Source organism: Notothenia rossii, assembly GCF_949606895.1.
Source record: "Notothenia rossii genome assembly, chromosome: 2".
Taxonomy (NCBI): domain Eukaryota; kingdom Metazoa; phylum Chordata; class Actinopteri; order Perciformes; family Nototheniidae; genus Notothenia; species Notothenia rossii.
Window position 1 is genome coordinate 1,252,676 of NC_136904.1, and position 21,882 is coordinate 1,274,557.

The following is a 21,882-nucleotide window of genomic DNA, read 5'->3' on the forward strand; positions in this document are numbered from 1 at the left end:
TCCACACAGGAGAGAAACCATTCAGCTGCAGTGTTTGTGAGAAAAGATTTACATGGAGTCGTCAGCTCAAAAGCCACAAGTGTGTTGGTCGTCAGTCCTCACAGCTTCATCAAATTCAGACTGAGGAGAAAAAGAGAGGGAGAGCCTACAGCCAGCAGCTCAGCTGAACACATGGAAACAGAAGCTGGAGGGAGAGCAGCTTCAAGGGCTGGAGGAGGCTGATATCACCAAGTCCATATTCGCTCCTGTCCCTGTGAAGAGTGAAGATGATGAAGGGAAACCTCAGTCCTCTCAGCTTCATCAAAGACAAACTGAACACCTGGAAACAGAAGCTGATGGAGAGGACTGTGGAGGACCAGAACCAGCCAGGAGCTCAGATCCAGAGTCTCTGTAAGTGATATGAGATTTGACACATGTTGTAAAACACAATTAATTAGTTCCATGACAATTCATACATAAGAACAATCTGTCAACTTGTATGAACTCTGTGTGACAACGTTTCTATGAGACTTGATATGAATATTTATCCAGATAAGTCCATGTTCATTAACCATTTATTGTGGATTTAAGGGCTCCAAGTTCATAGGATGATTTTGTGTGTTGAATCTGTTTAGGTCATATCCAGCTAATCTTGGTTATAGTTATTACATTCTGTCAGTAGTTGTTGTTTGATACATTTAGACTTGCATTTTATTGTTTATGTATTAGGGGTGGGAATCACAAAAAAAAAGAAGTATGTAATAAAATATCAATACTTGGCATCCGTGTATCGATACAATATCGCCACGCAAAGTATTGCGATCCTAACATGATCTACCAGTAAATTATTATTCTATTTAGATGCTGTTTCCTTGGATAATGACCGTATATATTTAAAGTTGGAAGGCAAAGCTTTCACTGAACGGTGATGTGGTTTCTCTTTTCGCGTTCAAACACAAATAGTGGAAATATTTCTATCTAACTTGAGACCACGGTGATTACCTGCAAGATAGACCCTCCAGAAAAACGCGATTCTGCAATCGCAGAATTTACCGCATAATCAGCAATATGGCGCAGATTTTTAAAAGGCCGCATAATCTCCGCATTTTTCCACACAAAGTTGAGAAAAAAAAAAGTTAACTCGTCTTGACGTGAAGTAGTGACGATGATGACGCGACGTCATCAGCTCGCGCATCACAGAAGGTAAACAACACCGTAGAGTGAACGTGTGGAACTCACACGAGAGAGAAAACACCAAGATGAAAAAATCTGATCCATCTCATTTACCGACGAACATTTCTGCTAAAATATGCAGTGGTGTTTATTTGTAAATCATTTAGTATAATCACACAAATTCTGTGTTTTATATTTAATAATTCTGTGTTCTTTATTTCTTGATTGTTCAATACCTGAAAAGGCCGGAGATGAAAACTTTGGTCGCAGGTTCCTCAACAGTGCATCACAAGACATCTATCAATATGTGTGTGTACCTCCAGCATTAAACTGTCGTATTCTGCACATTTCTTATTCTATCTACATACATCTTATATAAGAGTATAATACATATGTATAATATCAGTTAAAATAAGTGCTTAAACATAGTTAACATTGCTGGAGGTATACACAAAGTTTTTCATTCATTGCATAACTACACCGTTTTTGTATATATGTCAATAAGCCTTAGAAAATCTTGAAATCTTGAAAGGGATGTGCAAAATATTCATTATATACGGTCTTTAATTAACTATTAGTAGAGAATAATGAGTAATGAATATACTTTATAGGGATCCTATTAATATCTAATAATAAAAATAATGAAATTCAATAACATGCTTTAACCACTAGGTGTCCCTTTATATCAGGAGTGCACGTTTATGGTGTAAATACAGCCTATCTACCAATTGGATCAAATATAAAAGTCAGCCGAATTAGTGTTGATACTGTAAGGAGACGTGTTGTGTGAAAAGAAATGTAGGTTGTTTAATTGCTGATATATTTATGATCCACGTCACGTTTTCAGTGTTGGCGGCAGTTATTCCTGTTTGTCTAGAAGTCTTCTCATCAGGCCTCTATAAATAGAGAATTACGGCAGATATGTAATATTTAATGCAGCCGACCCGTGTATTACAATGCCGTTATGTGATGACCTCCAAAGAGAAAAGCAAGCACACTCGGAATAAAGTGTTTTCGGTCTGTTTCCGGTATTTGTTTATGACGATGTCATGTGAGATGTGAGACTGGAATTGCAAAGGGGAAAATAACGTATCTATGGCACAATTTTAGATGCAGATTTTGTTAAACTAATACGTTTGCGCTGTGGAACAACACTATACATTGACGGGGAAGGGGGTAGCAATAAAGATAACACCATTAAACAGTTACATAACAGAAATAATATAGATAGCAGCGTCCCTAGCAACCACCTTGGTAACAATGAAAATGTTGTATAGACACAATTTCCTGAAGTAATCTTCGTAATAACTAGCAAACTAAAGATCATGTACATCCACTGCACACATAATCTAAAATAACAACTCATATTTCTCGCATCAAATTACATCAAAACGCATTTTAATGGCCAAACTAACTTTAAAATAGGCATTTTACACCGAGAATAAAACGAATTTCGGCCATGTTTTTTTTTTCTGCAGGGAGAAATGTGAAGATCACGTGACATAGACGCCAGCCATTGGAATGAATGGTGAAAAAAACGTAGGGATCTTACAATTTCAGAGGCGTTTTTGTAGAAATACTACGTCCTACGTTGTGGACCAACGTAGTTATTACACGTTTTTTATGAGAATGGGTTTTCCAAAACTGCTTGAGTTTTCTCTGGGTCGATTTTCAGTCCTTCTGAAGACAGTACATGGCTGTGGAAATGTACAGCTTTGAGCTTGAACTGCAGCTTGCGTTCACTCAGTCTGAGCTTCACAGCCCTTCACCGTTGCATGAGAGCTCTTAAGTTGGTGTTGTGGTTCTCTTCAGCCTCTGCGTACAAACCCGACCACCAGGATGTCATCAGCAATAGGCTCGATGCCAGCCAGGCCTGATAGCAATTAATGTTGCTTGCGCTGATAGATCTCTGGCGCCACAGAGACTCCAAACGGGAGTTTGAGCCATCTCATCCGACCCTATGGGGTCCAGAATGTCGGCTGCTTTCCTCATCAAGCTTGCACTGGAGAAAGGCGTCATGAGCATCAACCAGTGTGAAGACACGTGCCTTGGGCAGTTTGTACAAGACGTCTTCTAGCGTTGGCATGTGCTAATGGGACCTGAAAAAGGCCTTGTTTAGAGGCTTTGGGTCAATGCAGATTCTTATCTTGTCAGGTTTAGCTACTGTTACCATATTGCTTATCCACGCTGTTGGCTCTGTCACTGGCGTAATGTTGCCTGCTTTCCCATGTTTGTCCAGTTCTTCCTTAACCCAGGCTTTTAGCGCTACAGGGACATTCCGTGGTGAGCACTGGACTGGTGTTACTTCAGGGTTCAGATCGAAATGAACATCACCTGGGATTGACTAGAGTTTATTAGTAGGATTTCTTTTGTGAGTGGCATAGACTGACTTGCATCAATATTGTTCAACTCCGCTGGCAGTAGTTCTCTTGGAATAGTGAATTTTACAAGGCCCAGATCAGCGCATGCTGCACCATCTAGGAAGGGCTTTTGTTTGGTGTTCACTCTCTCAAAGCGTTTTTCTCCTGACCACACATTCGGTGTGACATTTCCCCAGTGATGGCAAGTATGTGTCGGAGTATAGTTTTAGCCTTGTTCTGGTTGGCTGTAAGGCCGTATTTGTTGACAGTGTCTCTTTAAACTGGCGACCCATAACATTGCAGATGGCCCCTGTATCTAGCTGGCATAGCTGTCTTTTCTTATTCCATTTACGTCCAGATGCTTTCTCATTACCAACATATTCAGTGACGTCGTATAGGTTTTCACCTGTATCTGAGTCCCCTTCAGTTTGCTCGACGTCGTCAACAAAATTCACTTTTCTCGTTTTCTCTGCTCTGCTGATGTCCTGATATAATTTTGCAAAGTGATTTGAGACGCAACATGCTCGGCAGGTCTTACTATAGGCTGTGCACTGCTCTCTGCCCCGTTTGTGTCCATTTCCACAGTATTTGCAGATCCACTGCTGCTCTCTCTCAGCCACTGTGTTTTGTGCCGTCCCCATAGCATTACCACTGTTTGCCTGTGCCTGCGGGCTCTCAATAAGCCACATGCTTGACTCAATGACTGTCAATTCTGCAATTCTGCTATAAAGCTATCGGTCGGTTTGTCCGGTCCTTGTTTGCAGCATCCGAATGTGTATCTCTTGTAGATCAAATGTTTTGCCGGCTTGAAGTAATAAGAGCTGTAGCTGGATGCAACTGGGGCGCAGACAAACAAGCATTAATAGACATTTACAGATCAATGATGAGGTCCACAATAGACTATGGTTGTATAGTATATGGAGCAGCAGCAAAAACATCGCTTTTAAAGATTGATAGAATACAATATAAAGCATTGCGGTTGTGTGTTGGAGCAATAAAGTCATCCCCTATTAATGCAGTTCTGATAGAAGCAGGAGAGACACCTCTGGAGATCAGAAGAGAGAAACTTGCTCTGTCATACTGGGTCAGGCTACAAGGAAGTGGAGAGGGAAATATCACAAACAGAATATTACAGGATTGCTGGGAATATGCAAAGTTCCAGGGACGTGGGTTTGGCTGGACGAGTAAGGAAAGAACGAGGGCATATGGAGTGGAGAATATCCCGTTTGCCAAAGCAACCCCATTTAGCAGTGTTCCCCCATGGCTGTTCCCAGAAGCTAACATAGATATGAATATCATAGAAAGGAAAAAAAGAGTGGCAAATAAATGAAGTGGGAATTAAAACAAGTATGTATCTGAACGAAAAGTACTACAATTACCTACAAATGTATACAGATGGCTCTAAGAACAAGGAAGAGCGTGTTGGAGTTGGCATATACATCCCAGACTTTAAAATATCTATTTTAAAAAGAGCGTCTGATCAATTATCAGTGTATACAGCAGAAATGCTTGCTGTAATAATAGGATGGCAGTGGGTTGAAGAGGTCAGACCAGATAGGGTGGTTATATGTACAGATTCATTTTCCATATTACAAAGCATACAATCAACAACAACTACTAGAGAAGACATTCCCATAGAACTGAATCACAGCCTGTTAAGACTGCACAGAAGCGGCATAGATCTTCAGTTCTGCTGGGTGCCTGCATGAGGGGGGGAAAGGGAACGAGTGTGCTGATAGATTAGCAAAAAGTGCACTACAAAAGCAAATAACATTACCAGTTCAACTTGGTAAAGGAGAAGGAAAAGCAGTCATTAAGAAGAAAGGGATGGAGATCTGGCAGAAAAGGTGGGAGAAAGACCAGAAAGGCAAGGACCATCACAAAGTACAAAATACAATTACAATTAATATTCATAAAGAAAGAAACAGAAGGGAGGAAATCATGATGGCTAGACTCAGAATAAATCACACGGCTTTGAACAGTACGCTGTATATCATGGGGGAAAGTGACAGTAACAAGTGTGGGAACTGTGCAGTAAAAGAAGATGTAGAACATATATTGTTAAATTGTGACATCTATAAAGCGGAAAGAGAACAATTAAAGGCTAAAGTCTTAGAGGCAGAGAGGGAGTGGAGTGTGGTTAGTGTTTTGGGAACAAAAGGAGAGGGAGTAAGAGCTACCAGAAAGGCACTGTTTAAATTCTTGAGTGAAACTGGGGTAGGAAAAATAATTTAACATTAGGTCAGGAAAGACCATAGATTTGTTTTGTTTTATTTATTTAATGGTTTTATTAATTATTTTTTATTTTATTTTGATTAGAACATAGGTTAAAGAGTTGGAATGATGTGATGATTCATACTCATGTACAGTAGGTGGCGTATGCACCTTTCAAGTTTTGCAATCCGCCAAAAGCAAAAGAAGAAGAAGAAGAAGAAGAAGAAGAAGAAGAAGAAGAAGAAGAAGAAGAAGAAGAAGAAGAAGAAGAAGAAGAAGAAGAAGAAGACTTCCTCCTCTTTGTCCTCAAACACCCACACCAGGATTGAGTGTTCTGGTAGTTGTTCGCCATGTGTCTTTTGATTTACCAATTTAAGTAGAATCCTCTTTGTAATTTTGATGTTTGCACTTGAGTAACCTCAATGATATTGAACACATTTGTTGTTCAATGAAGTAATGAATATAATTTAGTTCCAATTTGATTAAGTATTATTTTAATGTGCAAATGCTGTAATCAGTTTGTTTCACCTTTCTACTAGAACCATTGGCAACAGCTACCATCCCACCAACATACCCTGAAAAAATAAAACAAATAAGTTTAAACTCCTGTCTCCTGGTGGTTTGTGGCTCCAGCTTGAACATTCATCTCCAACACTCTGGGATAATCCAGTCCAGATTTGATGAGTCTAGGTATAGTGGTTTTAGATCAGGACCTGGTCTAATGTGGTCTACATGTAAAAAAAAAAAGCAGTAAAATCTTCCTTTTTTGTATTTTCATAAATAGAATAAAGGTTTCACAAATCTCAAACTGTGTTATAAAGAATCTTTAGACTCTCTGGGATAATCCAGTCCAAATAAATCGGCTATGCAGCGATTTTAAGAGGTTCAAACACGGAAGATTGTTCGCTCAGCACTGTAAATTAAATGTCCCTTAACTTTCCCCTTAACTGCCGAATCGGAAGCTCTGAATCGGAAGCCAACTTCAGCGTCGTGGATAAAACGATATAACGTTAGCAATTAGCATGCTAGCTGGACATAATGCTACCCCTGTGGCTACACTGAAGGAATAGAGGTAAACAATACATTGTAGTTGCTATTTCATGTGTCATTTGCAACATTCATTCTACATCTTAATGGTAAAAGCTTAAACAGTTGATTACCTGCATGCCATAAAGACTGATGTTCTAATATTTTTTGCATATTTAAGTAAAAATGTAATTGAAATTCAATTTATTTTTCCTTTTTTTATTGATTGTTATAATTTTAGGCAAGGCAAGTTTATTTATATAGCACTTTTCAACACAAGGCAATTCAAAGTGCTTTACAAAAAATGAAAGACATTAAGAAAATGGCATTTAAAATCAGTCATTAAAAAGAAAAGATAATAAAATAAACATTAAAAGAAAAAATACATGGATGAAAGTTACAGTGCAGTCTAAGATATGAATAGTTCAATTAAAAGCAGCGACAAAAAGAAAAGTCTTTAGTCTGGATTTAAAAGTAGTCAGAGTTGCAGCTAGTGCTGCGTACCGGTAGGCCGAACCGGTACTGGACTTGTGAGAAGTTTCGGTTCAAGTCCGGTTAAAACCGGAACGTCGGGAACCGGTACTTACGTATATTCTCCTTTGTGTTCTAAACCATCTAAAACCTTCCATAGATCGAGAAATTTGCGCTGAGAAAAGACGAAAAATATTGTTTCGGCTTCTGATATGGCGGCCATTACTGAACTCACAAAGTCTCGCAAAATATCGCAACTGCTCGCGAGATCTGTGTGACGTCAAGGGAAGCTGGCTTAGACATAGTGGACACTGACAGCGTGGGATGCTGGTTGCCATATATGGTAGTGTAGCTAAGCTAACTCCTTTGTATGTATGGTGATATAGTGTCTGCCGAAAGAGCAACACTTCACCCAGACAATGTCAATATGCTGTTGTTCTTGAACAAGAACACAGACTTGTACTCTTGCATATTGAGTCTTGTATGTACATCACTATGTATGTAGTTGTGTTGTGTAGTTAGTAACACATGTAGAGTTCTAGAAAAGACATGGTGTAGACACAAGTTGGAAGGGGGCACAATAAACCTGACGAGTTTGAATCTGAGTTGATTATGAGTTTATTTTCAATTGATAATTAGCTCACAATAAGTTCACTTTAGTTACTCACACAACTTGACACGAACCTGAACCTCTGGACTTGAGTCCGGACCTGAACCTGAATGTGAGTCCAGGTACACAGCACTAGTTGCAGCGGACCTGCAGGTTTCTGGGAGTTTGTTCCAGATGTTTGGAGCATAATAACTGAACGCTGCTTCTCCATGTTTAGTTCTGACTCTGGGGACAGAAAGCTGACCAGTCCCTGAAGACCTGAGAGATCTGGATGGTTCATCATTTAGCAGAAGATCAGAAATGTATTTTGGGCCTGAACCACTCGAGCAGCGGCGTTCTGAATCAGCTGCAGCTTTCTAATAGATGTTTTAGTGAGACCTGTGAAGACACCATTGCAGTAGTCCAGTCTACTGAAGATAAAAGCATGGACAAGTTTTTCCAAATCCTGCTGTGACATCAGTCTTTTAATCCTAGATATGTTCTTTAGGTGATAGTTAGCTGATTTAGTAACTGTTTTAATGTGACTGTTGGAACTCAGGTCAGAGTCCATGACTACACCTAGATTTCTGGCTCTCTCTGTTGTTTTGAACATTGCAGACTGAAGCTCAGCGCTAACTTTTATACGTTCTGCCTTGGCTCCAAAAACCATTACCTCAGTTTTACCTTTGTTTAATTGGAGAAAGTTCTGACACATCCAGTCATTGATTTGTTCAATGCACTTACTCAGTGTTTGAATTGGAGCATAGTCTCCTGGTGAAATTGTTACGTACATTTGTGTGTCATCTTCATAGCTTTGGTAACTTATTTTGTTGTTCTTCATTATCTGAGCCAGTGGTAGCATGTAGACGTTAAAGAGAAGAGGCCCCAAGATGGAGCCTTGAGGAACCCCACATGTCATATTTGTCAACTCAGATGTGTATTTACCTATAGAAACAAAGTTGCTTCTGCCCTTTAAGTAGGATTCAAACCAATTAAGAACTGTTTCCGAAAGTCCAACCCAGTTTTCCAGTCGGTCTAGTAATATGTTGTGGTCAACAGTGTCAAACGCAGCACTGAGATCTAATAATACTAACACTGATGTTCTGCCACTGTCTGTGTTTAAGTGGATGTCATTGAATACCTTTTACAAGAGCAGTCTCAGTGCTGTGGTTTGGACGAAAGCCTGACTGGAACACATCCAAACAGTTATTTAAATGCAAGAAGTTACTCAACTGTTGAAAAACTACTTTTTCAATGATTTACCTAGAAATGGGAGGTTTGATATGGGCCTGTAATTGTTCATTACTGAAGCATCTAGATTATTCTTTTTTAAGAGCGGTTTAATGACTGCAGTTTTCAGGGCCTGTGGAAAAATACCTGAGTGAAGAGACTTGTTTACTATAGGAAGTAGATCTGAGGCCATGCAAGAAAAAACATCTTTGAAAAATCCTGTTGGAATAATATCAAGGCAGCAGGAGGAGGATTTCAGAAGTTGAATAATGTCCTCTAGGTTTTTATCATTAATCTGATGGAATTGTGTCATGGTGTCTGAATTTATATTAGGTGGACACAGAGACAATACATCTGCTGTACCTGATGCAGAGGCACTGACTGCTTGTCTGATTTTCTGAATGTTGTCAGTGAATAAGGCAAAATCATTGCACGCCCTGGTGGATAGAAATTCAGAGGCTATTGACTCTGGGGTTAGTTAGTCTGTCGACGGTGGCAAACAAGGCATGTGCGTTGTTTTTGTTTTTGGTAATGATGTCAGAGAAGAAAGACTCGTGCGTTTTTCAATTCCAAATTATAAAGGCCAAGTCTCTCTTTATAGATTTCAAAGTGAACCTGGAGATTTGCTTTTCGCCACCTGCGTTCAGCTTTTCGACACTTCTCTTTTTTCTGTTCTCACGGTCATGGCCTTTCTCCATGGAGATATTTTCTTGCCAGACACTTCCTTTACCTTAGTTGGAAAAATGGCATCTATAGGCCTACCATTTTTTATTTTTGAATTAAAATTATCTACTAGCTCATTTACTGAGATGTTAGCAGGGGCAAGTGTGGAAGAAAAATTCTGAGTAAACATTTCCCTAGTGTTTTCAGTTAAATATCGCTTTATGGTTACCTCTTTTTGAAAAAATGTGTGAACAGAAATAGAGCTCTCAAATTTTACTCAGCCATGTTATGTTTGATGTCAATCCACTTGCACTGTAACTACTCTGGCCTTGAAAGAAGGTTAGGCATCGAACTGATGTCCACTAATCCATATAAAACAAAGTTCAAGCATACATTAAGCACAAAACAATAAGTAAGGGCACTTTGATATTTATTTTGTATTTGATATTATTTGATCTTATCTTATACTTTACACCTGCATTTTGTACACTGTCCCTGCCTGCACCCTGTCCAATGTTGTCTCTGTTGACAACCTACTAGGCGATTAAATTGATCTTGTATCTTGCTTATTTCTCCTCCTAGGAAAGCGGGCACGGGATGACAGCTTCCTTGACACCATCATGGCGATGGAGGACCGCCGTGCCATGCTCAGCAAGGACAATGAGGACCGGCATGCCATGGCCAACAAGGAGATGCACGACGAAGGAGCGCCAGGTGGAGCAACAAAATACCTTTCAGGCTGGGCTTATAGGAGTGCTAAGTGAGCTGGTTAAATCCAACAGGCCTTCTATAAAAATTGATAAACTATACAATGACTTGTTGGGAGGTGTGTGGCGCAGTGGGTGAGTGCATTGGTGTTCGGGTCAGGGGAGCGCTGGTTCAAACCCCACTGCAGTCAGCATGTCGTTGTGTCCCTGGGCAAGACACTTCACCCCAAATTGCCTATACCTGGGACAGTTCATTTTGTATTATTGTGATTATATATATATATATGCCACTGTTATTAATACTGACACTTCACTTTGCACTAAGGTGTGTCTGCTGCTGAGCCTACCTATTATTGTTATTATATATATATAAAATATATATATTGTTTTGATACTAATGACACTTTCTTTTATATTCAAAATGTTAACTTCTATTTACATTAAAACTTTTAACTTGTATTTACATGCATACAACACACCTGGGACAGCGTGATGCCGTTATTGATATTGTCTTGAATGTGCAATAAAAGATCATCTCCATGGCGATTAAACAGATCCTGTATCTTGCTTATTTCTCCTCTGACACTTTATCTTTACAGTGACCTGTGTAGCATCCTATACATCACATGTAAGTGATTATTCTGATACCATCATGTTTCATCGGTTATAAACTGGCGAAGCTTTATTTATTGTGTCCCACCCCAAATACGTGGCTTTGAAAAAGATAATTTCATTGTATTTCAAAATGGCGTCCATCAACAAAAGCACTATTTATAGAAAGAGAAATTGTTAAGTTTGTAATTAACAGTGTTGTGAGTTCAATATTTTAACTAATTAGTATGTAAGGGAACATCTTAGGAGTTAGTGTAGTGAGTTTCAGAGCAGTTTAATAATTATTTGACCTAAAACTAAATGTTTTTATGAATGTACTCTGAGGAGGACATGGGGATTTGCTAACTTTTTATTTCCCCCATTTTACACGACACAAATGGAGGCCATTATGGGCCAAAACTAACACGTAGGTTTATGTAGGGGTCATGGCAGACGGATGCAGTTGCTCTCAGGAGGATAATAAAGGTGTGTTAACTGCTGAGCGTATTTACTGTGCATACGATACACCTGGCACAGTTTATTAATTTCTCACTGGTTACGCAATCCATAGCACGTGCATGTCGTCGTCCAATCCTTTTGTCAATCCTTCTTAACCACCTTCGCTTCACACACATTGCTATTGCATTTGACTGGTCGACGATCTGTATTGGTTTCTGCTTAAATAACTCAGACGAAGCTCATGTCGGAGGTCGGAAGGTAAACAGACGCCTCATACACAGCAGGTGGACGTGGCAGTATACGCGGGAGGTTTTTCTTCTTCTTCTCTCAGTTTTTTGGCGGATTGCAACTTTAAGGTGCATACCGCCACCTGCTGTACTCGCCGTGAAGTTGTTTGCGGCCTGCCAAAGAGAAGGGTCCAGCTGCAGCCGCAGCCGGTCGGTGGAGGTCAGTGGTGTCGTGGAGATTTTTTTACTGGGGTACGCTAATTTAATTAGGTCATCCCAAACAATGCCACACAAGTGCGCACGCGCGCAGTGCACTCACAAAACGGGCAGATAGGTCAACAGAAACTACCGGTATGCTTAGTCCTACTTTAGTTACTGTACTGCAAAAAGCAGATGGCGCTGCGCTCAACACACACACAGACTCAAAACCATGGACACACTGGCACATAAATTACATGAACAATTTATAGGCCTAAATTGCATAAGCTACAGTTTTGCATCTCTCTCTCTCTCCCTCTCTCTCTCTCTCTCTCTCTAACAAACAAACAAACAAAATTCCCAAAGTTGTCCTGAAATTAACTTATTAAATAAACGAAAGATATAGCCTACTTATGCAAACAACATTGAATCTGGACTTGAAATTATTCTGATCAGGCCTAGCCTACATCGCAGACAGCACTGCTTTATACACACACACACACACACACACACACACACACACACACACACACACACACACACACACACACACACACACACCTTGCGTTTTGAAGACTGATAAATCCAAAATGGATGAACAAACTTTGCAGCCCAGTTTCCCAGCTTTGCAGTCTATCCACGGGTATGCCTCTTGTTTCCTCCGTCCAAACCTCTTGGAAAGGTGAGCTTGAGCTAGCTAGGGGAACGTTGCAAGCGCAGCTAACGTTAACGTTAGTGCTAGCATTATCCACGTCTCTTCTGATGATGTAGTACTAGCAGCTAGTGATGGGACGAGCAACACTGGTGCGTCAGCACTGTGCCGAGAGCCCAAGAGTGAAACCCCGTATAGAGCTCCTGCGGTCACGTGACTTTTGGTTATCAGCCACCATTTTGGCAGTAAACATGACGACCGGCGCCAGCGTTTTCCTACCGTGCGAGTATACATCTCATTTTAATTCAAGTGAAATTCGGCTTTATAGTACAAAATTAGAAAGATTAAATATAAGCGACCCATATAATGCACCCGGTGTGCTTTTCAAGAGCATAACCTCCTGCTCTGAAGACGATGTACCCGACTTGCGCTACGCGGACATCCACAGCTATCTTGTAAGCTTTCCATCAGTGTACTCAGGAGACTCCCTCAGAGCTTACAAAAGCTTGGAGGCTTACAAATGGTGTCAGTCCGGCTTCGTAAACAACATTCAACTGTGGAGTCTTACATCCAAAAACTTCGGCATCATCACTGCAAGGGTAAGTATTAAATTATTCCAGTTTGATAGGCAGTGTCACGTTAGCATTGTTTGTTTATTAGCTTGTCTAGCTACGGCAGTGTCACGTTAGCATGTTTGTTTATTAGCTTGGATAGCTACTGCAGTGCGTCTGAAACTAGTTTGTATTTTTGCTTTTTGAAAACTTTTTGTAGCATTGTACTGTATTCCTTCACCCACCTGATATGAAGTGATCACTGCATAAGCGAAAGCCAACGGCCGGGGGGTCCCATCTTTCAGTCTTGTTCAGACGGCTCCTGGCTCTTTTAATCGCTGCGATCCACTTTTCCCTCCTCTCCGCGTCTTTTGGAATGCGATAATAAGATACACCTTTCTTCTTCCCACGCCTATTTGTGCAACCTGGTGCACAGCAGTTATCCACCATCCTCGACAGTCTGCCAGTGCCTGCCAATGAATTTACTGACGCGATTACTGCCAAAATGGCTGCCCCCTTCGTTTCTCGTCACGTGACCAGCATATGTGACATCATCCGCAGGAGCTCTATTGGTGCGTGTATTGCTTTAAGAACTAATCACGTGACCGATACAGGAAGTGTATCGGTTGAATTTGTTGCGCCAAAGTGTGTTTATAAGGTATCAAACTGCATCAACATGTCGTGGGTTTGTTGGATGGAGTTTTGCTGTTGCGTTATAATGGATCGTTCAAGGAAGTTTTCCCCAGTGTGGAATCATTTTGATCTTCTGACGCCAAACAAGGTAAATCTTTTTCTCCTTTGAGCACTGTTTACTGTTAGTTTTTCCATTATATACCATATGTTTTTTGGGTGGCGCATTGCATTCACTTTGTCGTCACAACATCACCTGTGATACATATGATAGTCAGTGAAATAGCCTTACAGTTGCTTTATTCATATTATCTTGTTATTACGAGATCCTGATAGATACCCTATGTCATTGTCATTTTTCTTTGACAAGTGAATGCAGTGCGCCACCTTAGTTTTTACTCTGTTCTGGTAAGTGGTTTGAATAGTTTTCTGATAAATTAAATTTGTATGTCATTGTAGGTGAAGTGTCGGCTCTGTTCTACGGAGCTATCTTACATCAATAAGAGCACTTCATCAATGCTGAGGCATTATAGAGCTCGGCATAGTGGCGATGAAGAATCAGCAGATACCCGTGAGAATACCCCAGGTATGTTGACATGTTCTCCTTATTAACTTTACAGCCCTGGTGGTCTAGTGGGTAAGATTCAGAGCTCACTCCCCAGTGACCTCGGTTCAATTCCCGATCAGGGAAGTTTTCCTCTATTGCATTTCTCTGCTAGATTAACATTGTTTGTAAAAAAAAAAAATACAGACCTTAAATAAGCTTTTAACGAAATATTTCCTTTTGGCTTGCAGTTCCTAAGCAAGCAGTGGATGAGGCAGTGGTCAACATGATCATCAAAGACTGTCAGCCACTCAGCTTGGTTGAAAATGAGGGATTCAGGGAGCTCTTGAAGCTCATCATACCCTCGTATGTTCTACCAAGCAGGAAGGTATGTTTAAGAAAGGTTATTATTATGTTTTTGTACTATATAACTATATTTTGGTATAAGAATATTTGTATGGTTATTTTCAGACCATCAAGGATTTGGTGAGCCAGAGGTATGAGAAGGAAAAGGAGAAAACAAAAAAGGACCTCCAGAGCGCCGTTGCTGTTAGTTTAACAGCTGATATGTGGACATCCATGAATATGGAGGCATATCTAGCGGTTACTTGCCACTATGTGGACAAAGAAAGCCATGAACTCCATACGTCAGTCTTGGGAGTGCAGCATTTTCCTGAAAAACACACTGCTGAAAACATGGCCACAGTTAAAAAGAGCCTCATGGAGGAGTGGGGCATAGCTGCAAAGGTCAGGTGTCTTGTCACTGATGCAGCAGCAAACATGATTTCATGTGCTCGGATGCTGCAAATACGCCATACCATTTGTATAGCCCATACCATGAATTTAATGGTGAGGAAATCATGTGATCAGGTCGAAACACTTACAGAAATACGCAACAAAACACGACAAATAGTGACGTACTTTCGATCGAGCACTACTGCCAAAGAGAAGCTCACTCAAATACAGCAGCAGCTGGGAACACCGGTCCATAAATTAATCAATGAGGTGCCAACAAGATGGAACAGCACCTACCACATGTTTGAAAGAATGGCTGAGCAGAAGGAGGCAGTCTGGGTGTCACTGGCCTCATTAAAAAGGGACATCACTCCACTGACTACGGAAGACTGTGAAACCATTGAAGAGATGCTCAGGGTGCTTGCTCCTTTTGACCAAGCAACAACTGAACTGTCTGAGGAAAAAAGAGTCTCTGGGTCAAAGGTTATTCCCATGCTGAAAATGGTCCACGTTGAGCTTCACCGTCAAGCGTCAACGGTGAGAAAAACAGCTGCTAAACAGCTTGCAGAAAATCTGAGAAAGCGGCTAACAGAATGCATCTCTAGCATGAAATCACTCAGTGTGATGACACTGGCAACACTTTTGGATCCTAGGTTCAAAACAATTGGATTCGTCAGCTCACTGAAGGCAACTGAAGCTGTCAAAAGACTGAAGTTGGAGTGTGCTGACCAAATGAGGAGCCAAGAGCCTGACCCAGCAGAAGAAGGGCCTAGCTCTTCACATGGATCAGAACCCAGTTCAGGTATGAAAACACATTTCTTTCTGTTTATTTGTATATTTCTGTGGCACTTTGTCATGTGATAATATACTTGTGATTATTATTATTATATTTTTTTTAGGGCACAATCTCTGGGAAACATTTGACATGGAGGTTGAGGACAACAAGAGGACCTCTAATGCCACAGCTGATTCGATACTAGAAGTCCAACGCTACCTGGCAGAAAGCAACTTACCCAGAAAACAAGACCCATTGCAATATTGGAAGAGCAACAAAAGAGCGTATCCACACCTTCATGAACTTGCACTGAAATGTCTCTGCTCACCATGTTCATCTGTGCCGTGTGAGAGAGTATTTTCTAAGGCGGGGGAACTGGTATCAAAGAGGAGAAATCGCCTTGGAGCAAAGACACTACAAAAGCTGTTGCTCCTCAATAAAAATGCATAAACAAATCACTTCTTTTCTCAAGTATTTTATTTCATATGATTGAACAGTTAAGTTAACAAAATTGTGTACATAAGTCACAAATTGTAACTCTGAATTGTAACTCAAATTTGCTAAATTTTACATACCAACTCAGTTTAGCATTTACACAAACAAGGAATTTCTTTACCTGCAATGATTTTCTAACAACTGCAGGGGGCACTATTGGGTGACCGGCGCAGTATCAATACAGTGCCGACACAGTTTGTATAGTGTGTCAATACACTCCTTGAGGTATCATTATCCCATCACTACTAGCAGCAGCTTCACTTGTAGCTTCGGTGCTGCTAGCCTCTTTCTTCTTGTGAATTATATGCTTTTTAGAAAAGAAGTTGTTTGCCTGCCATTATAGAGCTTTTTCGTTAGCGTTCTTGAGGGAAAGAGCTGCCGCAAAACCGGCGGGCGGCGAGCTGGCCGTGGGTGTGTCACTGACATACCTCCAGCTCGCGTCTCGGGTCACGAGCGTGATGACGAATCATCATTTTTTAAGGAAATCGTTTTTATTTTTTATTCTAATTACTGTGAAATGTATTATGTTTTTGTCATTATTACAACAAATACACACTTGCAACTGATAAGACTGGCAATGATTTTACAGTATATGTAGCCTATTAGACTATTACAAAAAAGATCCTGCTCCAAATAAGCGGGCGTACGGCGCGTCCAACGCCCACTACACCACTGGTGGAGGTTGAACCTGCAGGAAGCTTTAGGAAGCTGTACTTCCAAATAGAGTGGTGAAGTTACGCCCATCTACTTCCGGTCCATGGGACCTTATAGAGTGGCGAAGTCCCTCCCCTTCCGGTGGACCTCCATGGGACCTTATTTCGGAAAACATTATGTATTGAAGTCAATGGAGAGAGAAAGATTATATTTCGATCCCGTTTGAATTGTGCCATGAATTACACATATGATGTTTGTCAATTTAAAAGATAATTTTGCAAGTCAAAAAAATAAAAATGTGTCCTAAAACTGTGAAGTAACACATTTGTTTGTGTGAAACGCTCAATGAACTACATCTCCACTCTAGCAGAATACCACTCTATTTCGGAAAAATTATGCATTGAAGTCTACTGTGTCTACAGGTTTCTTGTACCTTGTTGATATGTTGGGTCACCAGTGTAGTGCCGATGAAAGGGAGTCGGATGCGGTGTGTTGAGAATAGAGTTCCACTCTTTATTATCAGATAACATGAAGAAGGTAAATACTAGTGATGGCAGTTTGACACTGAAGCTTCGAACGGAGCTTCAACCCTGGACTTCCTATTCCATAGAAGCAGTGCTTCGAAGCTTGCTTCAAATCACGTGACATTTGACGTCCGAAGCAGCAACTGCTTCAAATCACGTGACATGTGACGTCCAAACCAGCAACTGCTTCATTTCCTGAATGAATCAACTCACTGGTTCGCCGTCCAATCAGGTGATTCAATGCACTGCCTCGTCTCGATTCTGACAGGTGACAGGTTGAAACAGTTTCAAATGTGAGCGCTTCAACACTTTATAACCGCTCTAAACAATGCGCAATGTGTGGGTTGTTGTCGTAGTTTGCATTGTTGCTGTTGAGTTGTTGTTGGCATTGCATTTGAATTGGATCATTATAGAGCAAGCCAGGAAGAAAAATAGGTCGTTCTGGCTCACACTTATAAATGTGGAGAAGTTGTGAACAAAAAGACAATGAGTAAAATAAAAACACTTTAATGGTTGAAGGAATTGATAGTCCAGTGAATAGAGCCGGCGGCCAGGATGCGGCGATATCCTCCGCGCAGCTGGTTCAAAGCTCTGAATAGTTACACTTTGAATCATTGCTTTTCAACTTTAATACTTTAATAACTGATAAAAGGCCCTCTCCGCCCAAAAAAATGTCAAGCACTCTCTAGTCTCTTCTTACCCAATACATACTATTATCAATCTTTAATTGCAAATAGAACATGATATTCAGTCTTAGTGTGTGTGTGTATCGAATATTTTTCAAGGCAAAGATACGTTAAACCCACTGCAGCCTTGCACTTCGCCAGGAGAGGTCGCTGTAACTGAAGCTTCGAGAAATGAACCTATTTCCGACACAATTGTCCAAGTGGTTCGACGCTTCATTCAAAGCTTCATTTTGCCATCACTAGTAAATACACGTCTGCTCAGTATGTCAAGCTGGGCAGGAATGACGAGCTAAAGCTAAGTGTTCCCACTAAAGGGTCCGTGTGGCAACACGATACAAAAGCTGAATTATGGTCAAACATGGTGTCACCACAGTATATTATTTACAGGAATTTTGCAAAAACCAAGCAAATTGTGAACAGGAACAAATCTATTAAGAATGTCACTTTTAAATTGGAATAACTTTTTCATTTGTATGTTGTGACTGCCCTTTATCTAAAAGCGTTTTATTTTTAGTCTCTATCTTATAATAGCAGGGTGATGGGGTCGCCTATCTATGGGCTCAGAACAGTCTCATAATACACACATGCACACAGAAGGATTCAAACTTGTATTTCATGATGCGCAAAAGGATTCACACTTGTATTTCCGGATCCACACTTGTGTTTTTCAATGCACACACAAATGTGTTCCGTTGCATATAGCCTACATGTAAATAAAATACAGAAAAAAGATTTACATATGTATTTTTGATCTTCACATATTTGTTTTCCGTTTAAATCCCCTGAACCTGCAAACACAAACCGCTTTCTGTGCATGGATTGCTGTGCATTCGTGTGTGGGTTTTTTGAGACTCCCCTGACGCTCACCCGATTCCTACTTGTAATTTTTTCTATCTATAGCCAATCAGATGTCTCCTTCATTCTAAGCCAATCACATGAGCTATATATATATATATATAGATATATATATAGATATACAGCAAGAAATATATATATATTATGAGACTGTTCTGAGCCCATACCTATCCCTTTAAGAGAGAGGTGGAGGTGTGGCGCGTTCATGTGTAGAGCGAGAGTGAGCGAGCGTAGTGTGTGTCCGGAAGAGAGCGGGAGTAGCAGCAGTGATCAGTCTGTCTCCAGTTAGCTGTATAACAAAGTCCTGAGGAAACACAGCGGCCTCCCAAGGAAAAGCCTGCCTGTCTGCCTCATTTCAGAGTGGGTTATTGAAGCCGAAGCCTGGTGCTTCAGTCCGGGAAGACTGCAGAGAGTCCTCCCCTGTATTCCTCCACTACGGTCTGGGAGCAGCATCTATCTCCACTGTTGCTGTAACGTTAATGTCCCTCTGTGGGACCAATAAAGGACTTCTGATTCTGCGGACAGACGGAAGAGAGGAGGGAGGGGCGGGTTGGAAAGCGGCTTTCTTCTTTTCCCGGATTTGAAGAGTCCTCTTCCTCGCAGTCCACCGTATCCCAGGATGCAATGCGCACCGGTGACGAGGAAACAAAGAAAATGTCGGTCCGGTCTCAGAGAGAAAGCAACCCGTCAGGAGTAACTGATACATGTGAGTATTGGGTGTTTTGTTCTCGTACTGTATTCAATACTCCAGACTACGACGTGCTATATTCAACGTATATTGTTATACCCAGACGTAGACATTCATGTCTGGTAGGAAGGTGAACTTAACTCAACTCTCTGGCTGCGCACGCATACTGTGTCCACCTCACGTCACTTGGGCCAATCATAAACAAGCATTGTTAACCAGTGCTATCCACATATTCAGTCGGGATATTACATTAGGTTTAACTTACTTTATTAACTGATTCATGTGAGTATTGGATTTAACTTACTTTAATAACTAACGTCAAACCCAGGGACATTAACATAATGCATCTAAATAATACGGATAAACACGTGACGTTAATGAAGTTGCACGTGCTGCTGTTTACTATTTTATTTTGAAATCAACTCTGAAGCTTCCTAATGTCAGACAGAGATCTCGACTCTGTTATGGATCACTTATACTTTATATTACGTACATAAATAGTCAAAGTGAAAACATTAGATCTGCTTAGCTCACAGTCCGGTGTGATAATAATAATAATAATAATAATACATGGGACTTTTATAGCGCTTTTCATGAAATTCAAAGACGCTTTGACAAGAAAATTAAGAAAAAAAGAAAAAAAGACAAAGAAATACAAAAAGAGATAAACAAATCAGAAAATAGGGGGGGAGGAGGGTGGTCAGTGGTTGAATGCAGTGTTGAACAGGTGGGTTTTGAGTGATGTTTTGAATGCTGTGAAGGACGAAGAATCTCTGATGGATTGGGGTAGTGGGTTCCAAAGGGTGGGTGCAGCGACGGAGAAGGCTCTGTCGCCCCAAAACTTGAGGTTGGTCCGGGTGGGGAGGGACAGGAGGTTGGCAGTGGCAGAGCGGAGGGAGCGAGTGGGAGTGTGTCTGTGGAGGAGGTCAGTCAGGTAGGATGGGGCCAGGTTATGGAGGGCTTTGTATGTCATCCGGAGTATCTTGTACTGAATTCTCTGGGGGATGGGGAGCCAGTGGAGCTCGATGAGGACGGGTGTAATGTGTTCACGGATTTGGGTGTGGGTGAGTAGACGGGCGGCGGCGTTCTGGATATATTGAAGTTTGTTGAGGATTTTTGCAGGTGAACCATAGAGGAGGCTGTTGCAATAGTCCAGACGGGAGGTGATGAAGGCGTGGATGAGGGTTTCGGCAGCAGTGGGAGAGAGGGATGGACGTAGACGGGCGATGTTTTTGAGGTGGAAGAAGGCTGTCTTTGTGATCTGTTTGATGTATCTGTTGTAGGAGAGGGTTTGGTCAAATATGATGCCTAGGTTCCGGATGTGAGGGGAGGTTTGAACTGGGAAGCCGTCTATGTTGAGGGTGAAGTTATGGATAGGTGTGATGATACATCTGCCGTTTGCTCTTTTTTATTTTAGACTGACATGTTGCATTGTTTTAGTGTTTATTAAACTTAGGGACAAAATTACAACTTCTTCTTTCAGCTCATGCAGCTCGGAGGTAGGGCTAAAAAATTGGCTTATATTTGAAATTACATGACATTGTATTTAGCTGACACTTTTATCCAAAGCGACTTACAATAAGTGCATTCGACCAAGAAGAAGAAAACAGAATCATATAAGTACATCAGAGGCCTGTACTACGAAGCAGGATTTTCGCTTAGCCGGCTAGCTTCAGGGAAAACTTGGGTTTCTGGTCCTACGACGCTGTTCTCTATTGATCTGAGTATATTATAAAGAACAGTTAATTGAAGCATGATAGCACAGGCCTTTGTCAGATGGTATATTACGCTGTTTTTTTTCTGCTTCAAATAGTTCTCTCTTTTTTCACCATACCTGTGTTTGCATCACTGTAACCAATGAGCACCTGCATGTGTGTGAGAATGGCCCTGACACCATTTCAGCCCAGATCTAAACTCCTGGCAGGACAAGCTCAAACTCAATTCTCGCACTGAATTAAAACAAAGCAGGTGAGGGACTGCAATATAAGAGGGATAGAAAGAGAAACTTTAAAACTGTTCAATTGTTATGATGTGTAAAGACTGATATTGTTCTATAATCGTCTGAAACTGTTAAGTCATGATGTGAAACGGTTAACAAAGAAAAAGGGAAACTCAAGCTGCTGCTACACTTTATTTTATTTATCTAAAATTAAACACTTTTAAGATGCACACATTTTCAAAAGCTATTTTATTTATTTTCTCTATT

The 21,882-nt window shown here is 40.8% G+C and overlaps 2 protein-coding genes across 5 annotated transcripts in view; both read left to right on the forward strand.

Annotated features, from left to right (window-relative positions):
• LOC307025940 (uncharacterized protein) overlaps positions 1-21,882 on the forward strand; it is a 128,249-nt gene that overhangs the window by 14,321 nt on the left and 92,046 nt on the right. The window contains exon 1 of one of the 4 annotated variants that reach the window (XM_079660951.1): positions 19,173-19,694. The exons of the other annotated variants lie outside the window; for them this stretch is intronic. Within the exon in view, the coding sequence (XP_079517077.1) occupies positions 19,613-19,694 (82 nt within the window). The 5' untranslated portion in view covers positions 19,173-19,612. Of the gene's footprint in view, positions 1-19,172; positions 19,695-21,882 lie in introns of those variants that run through there. 4 annotated transcript variants of the gene reach the window in all.
• LOC307027895 (zinc finger BED domain-containing protein 4-like) lies at positions 13,809-16,232 on the forward strand (the record flags this gene model as incomplete). The annotated part of the gene is made up of 5 exons (XM_079662588.1): positions 13,809-13,871; positions 14,180-14,306; positions 14,516-14,652; positions 14,736-15,536; positions 15,653-16,232. The coding sequence occupies 5 exons, from the start codon at positions 13,809-13,811 to the stop codon at positions 15,692-15,694; spliced, it is 1,170 nt and encodes a 389-aa protein (XP_079518714.1). The 3' UTR covers positions 15,695-16,232.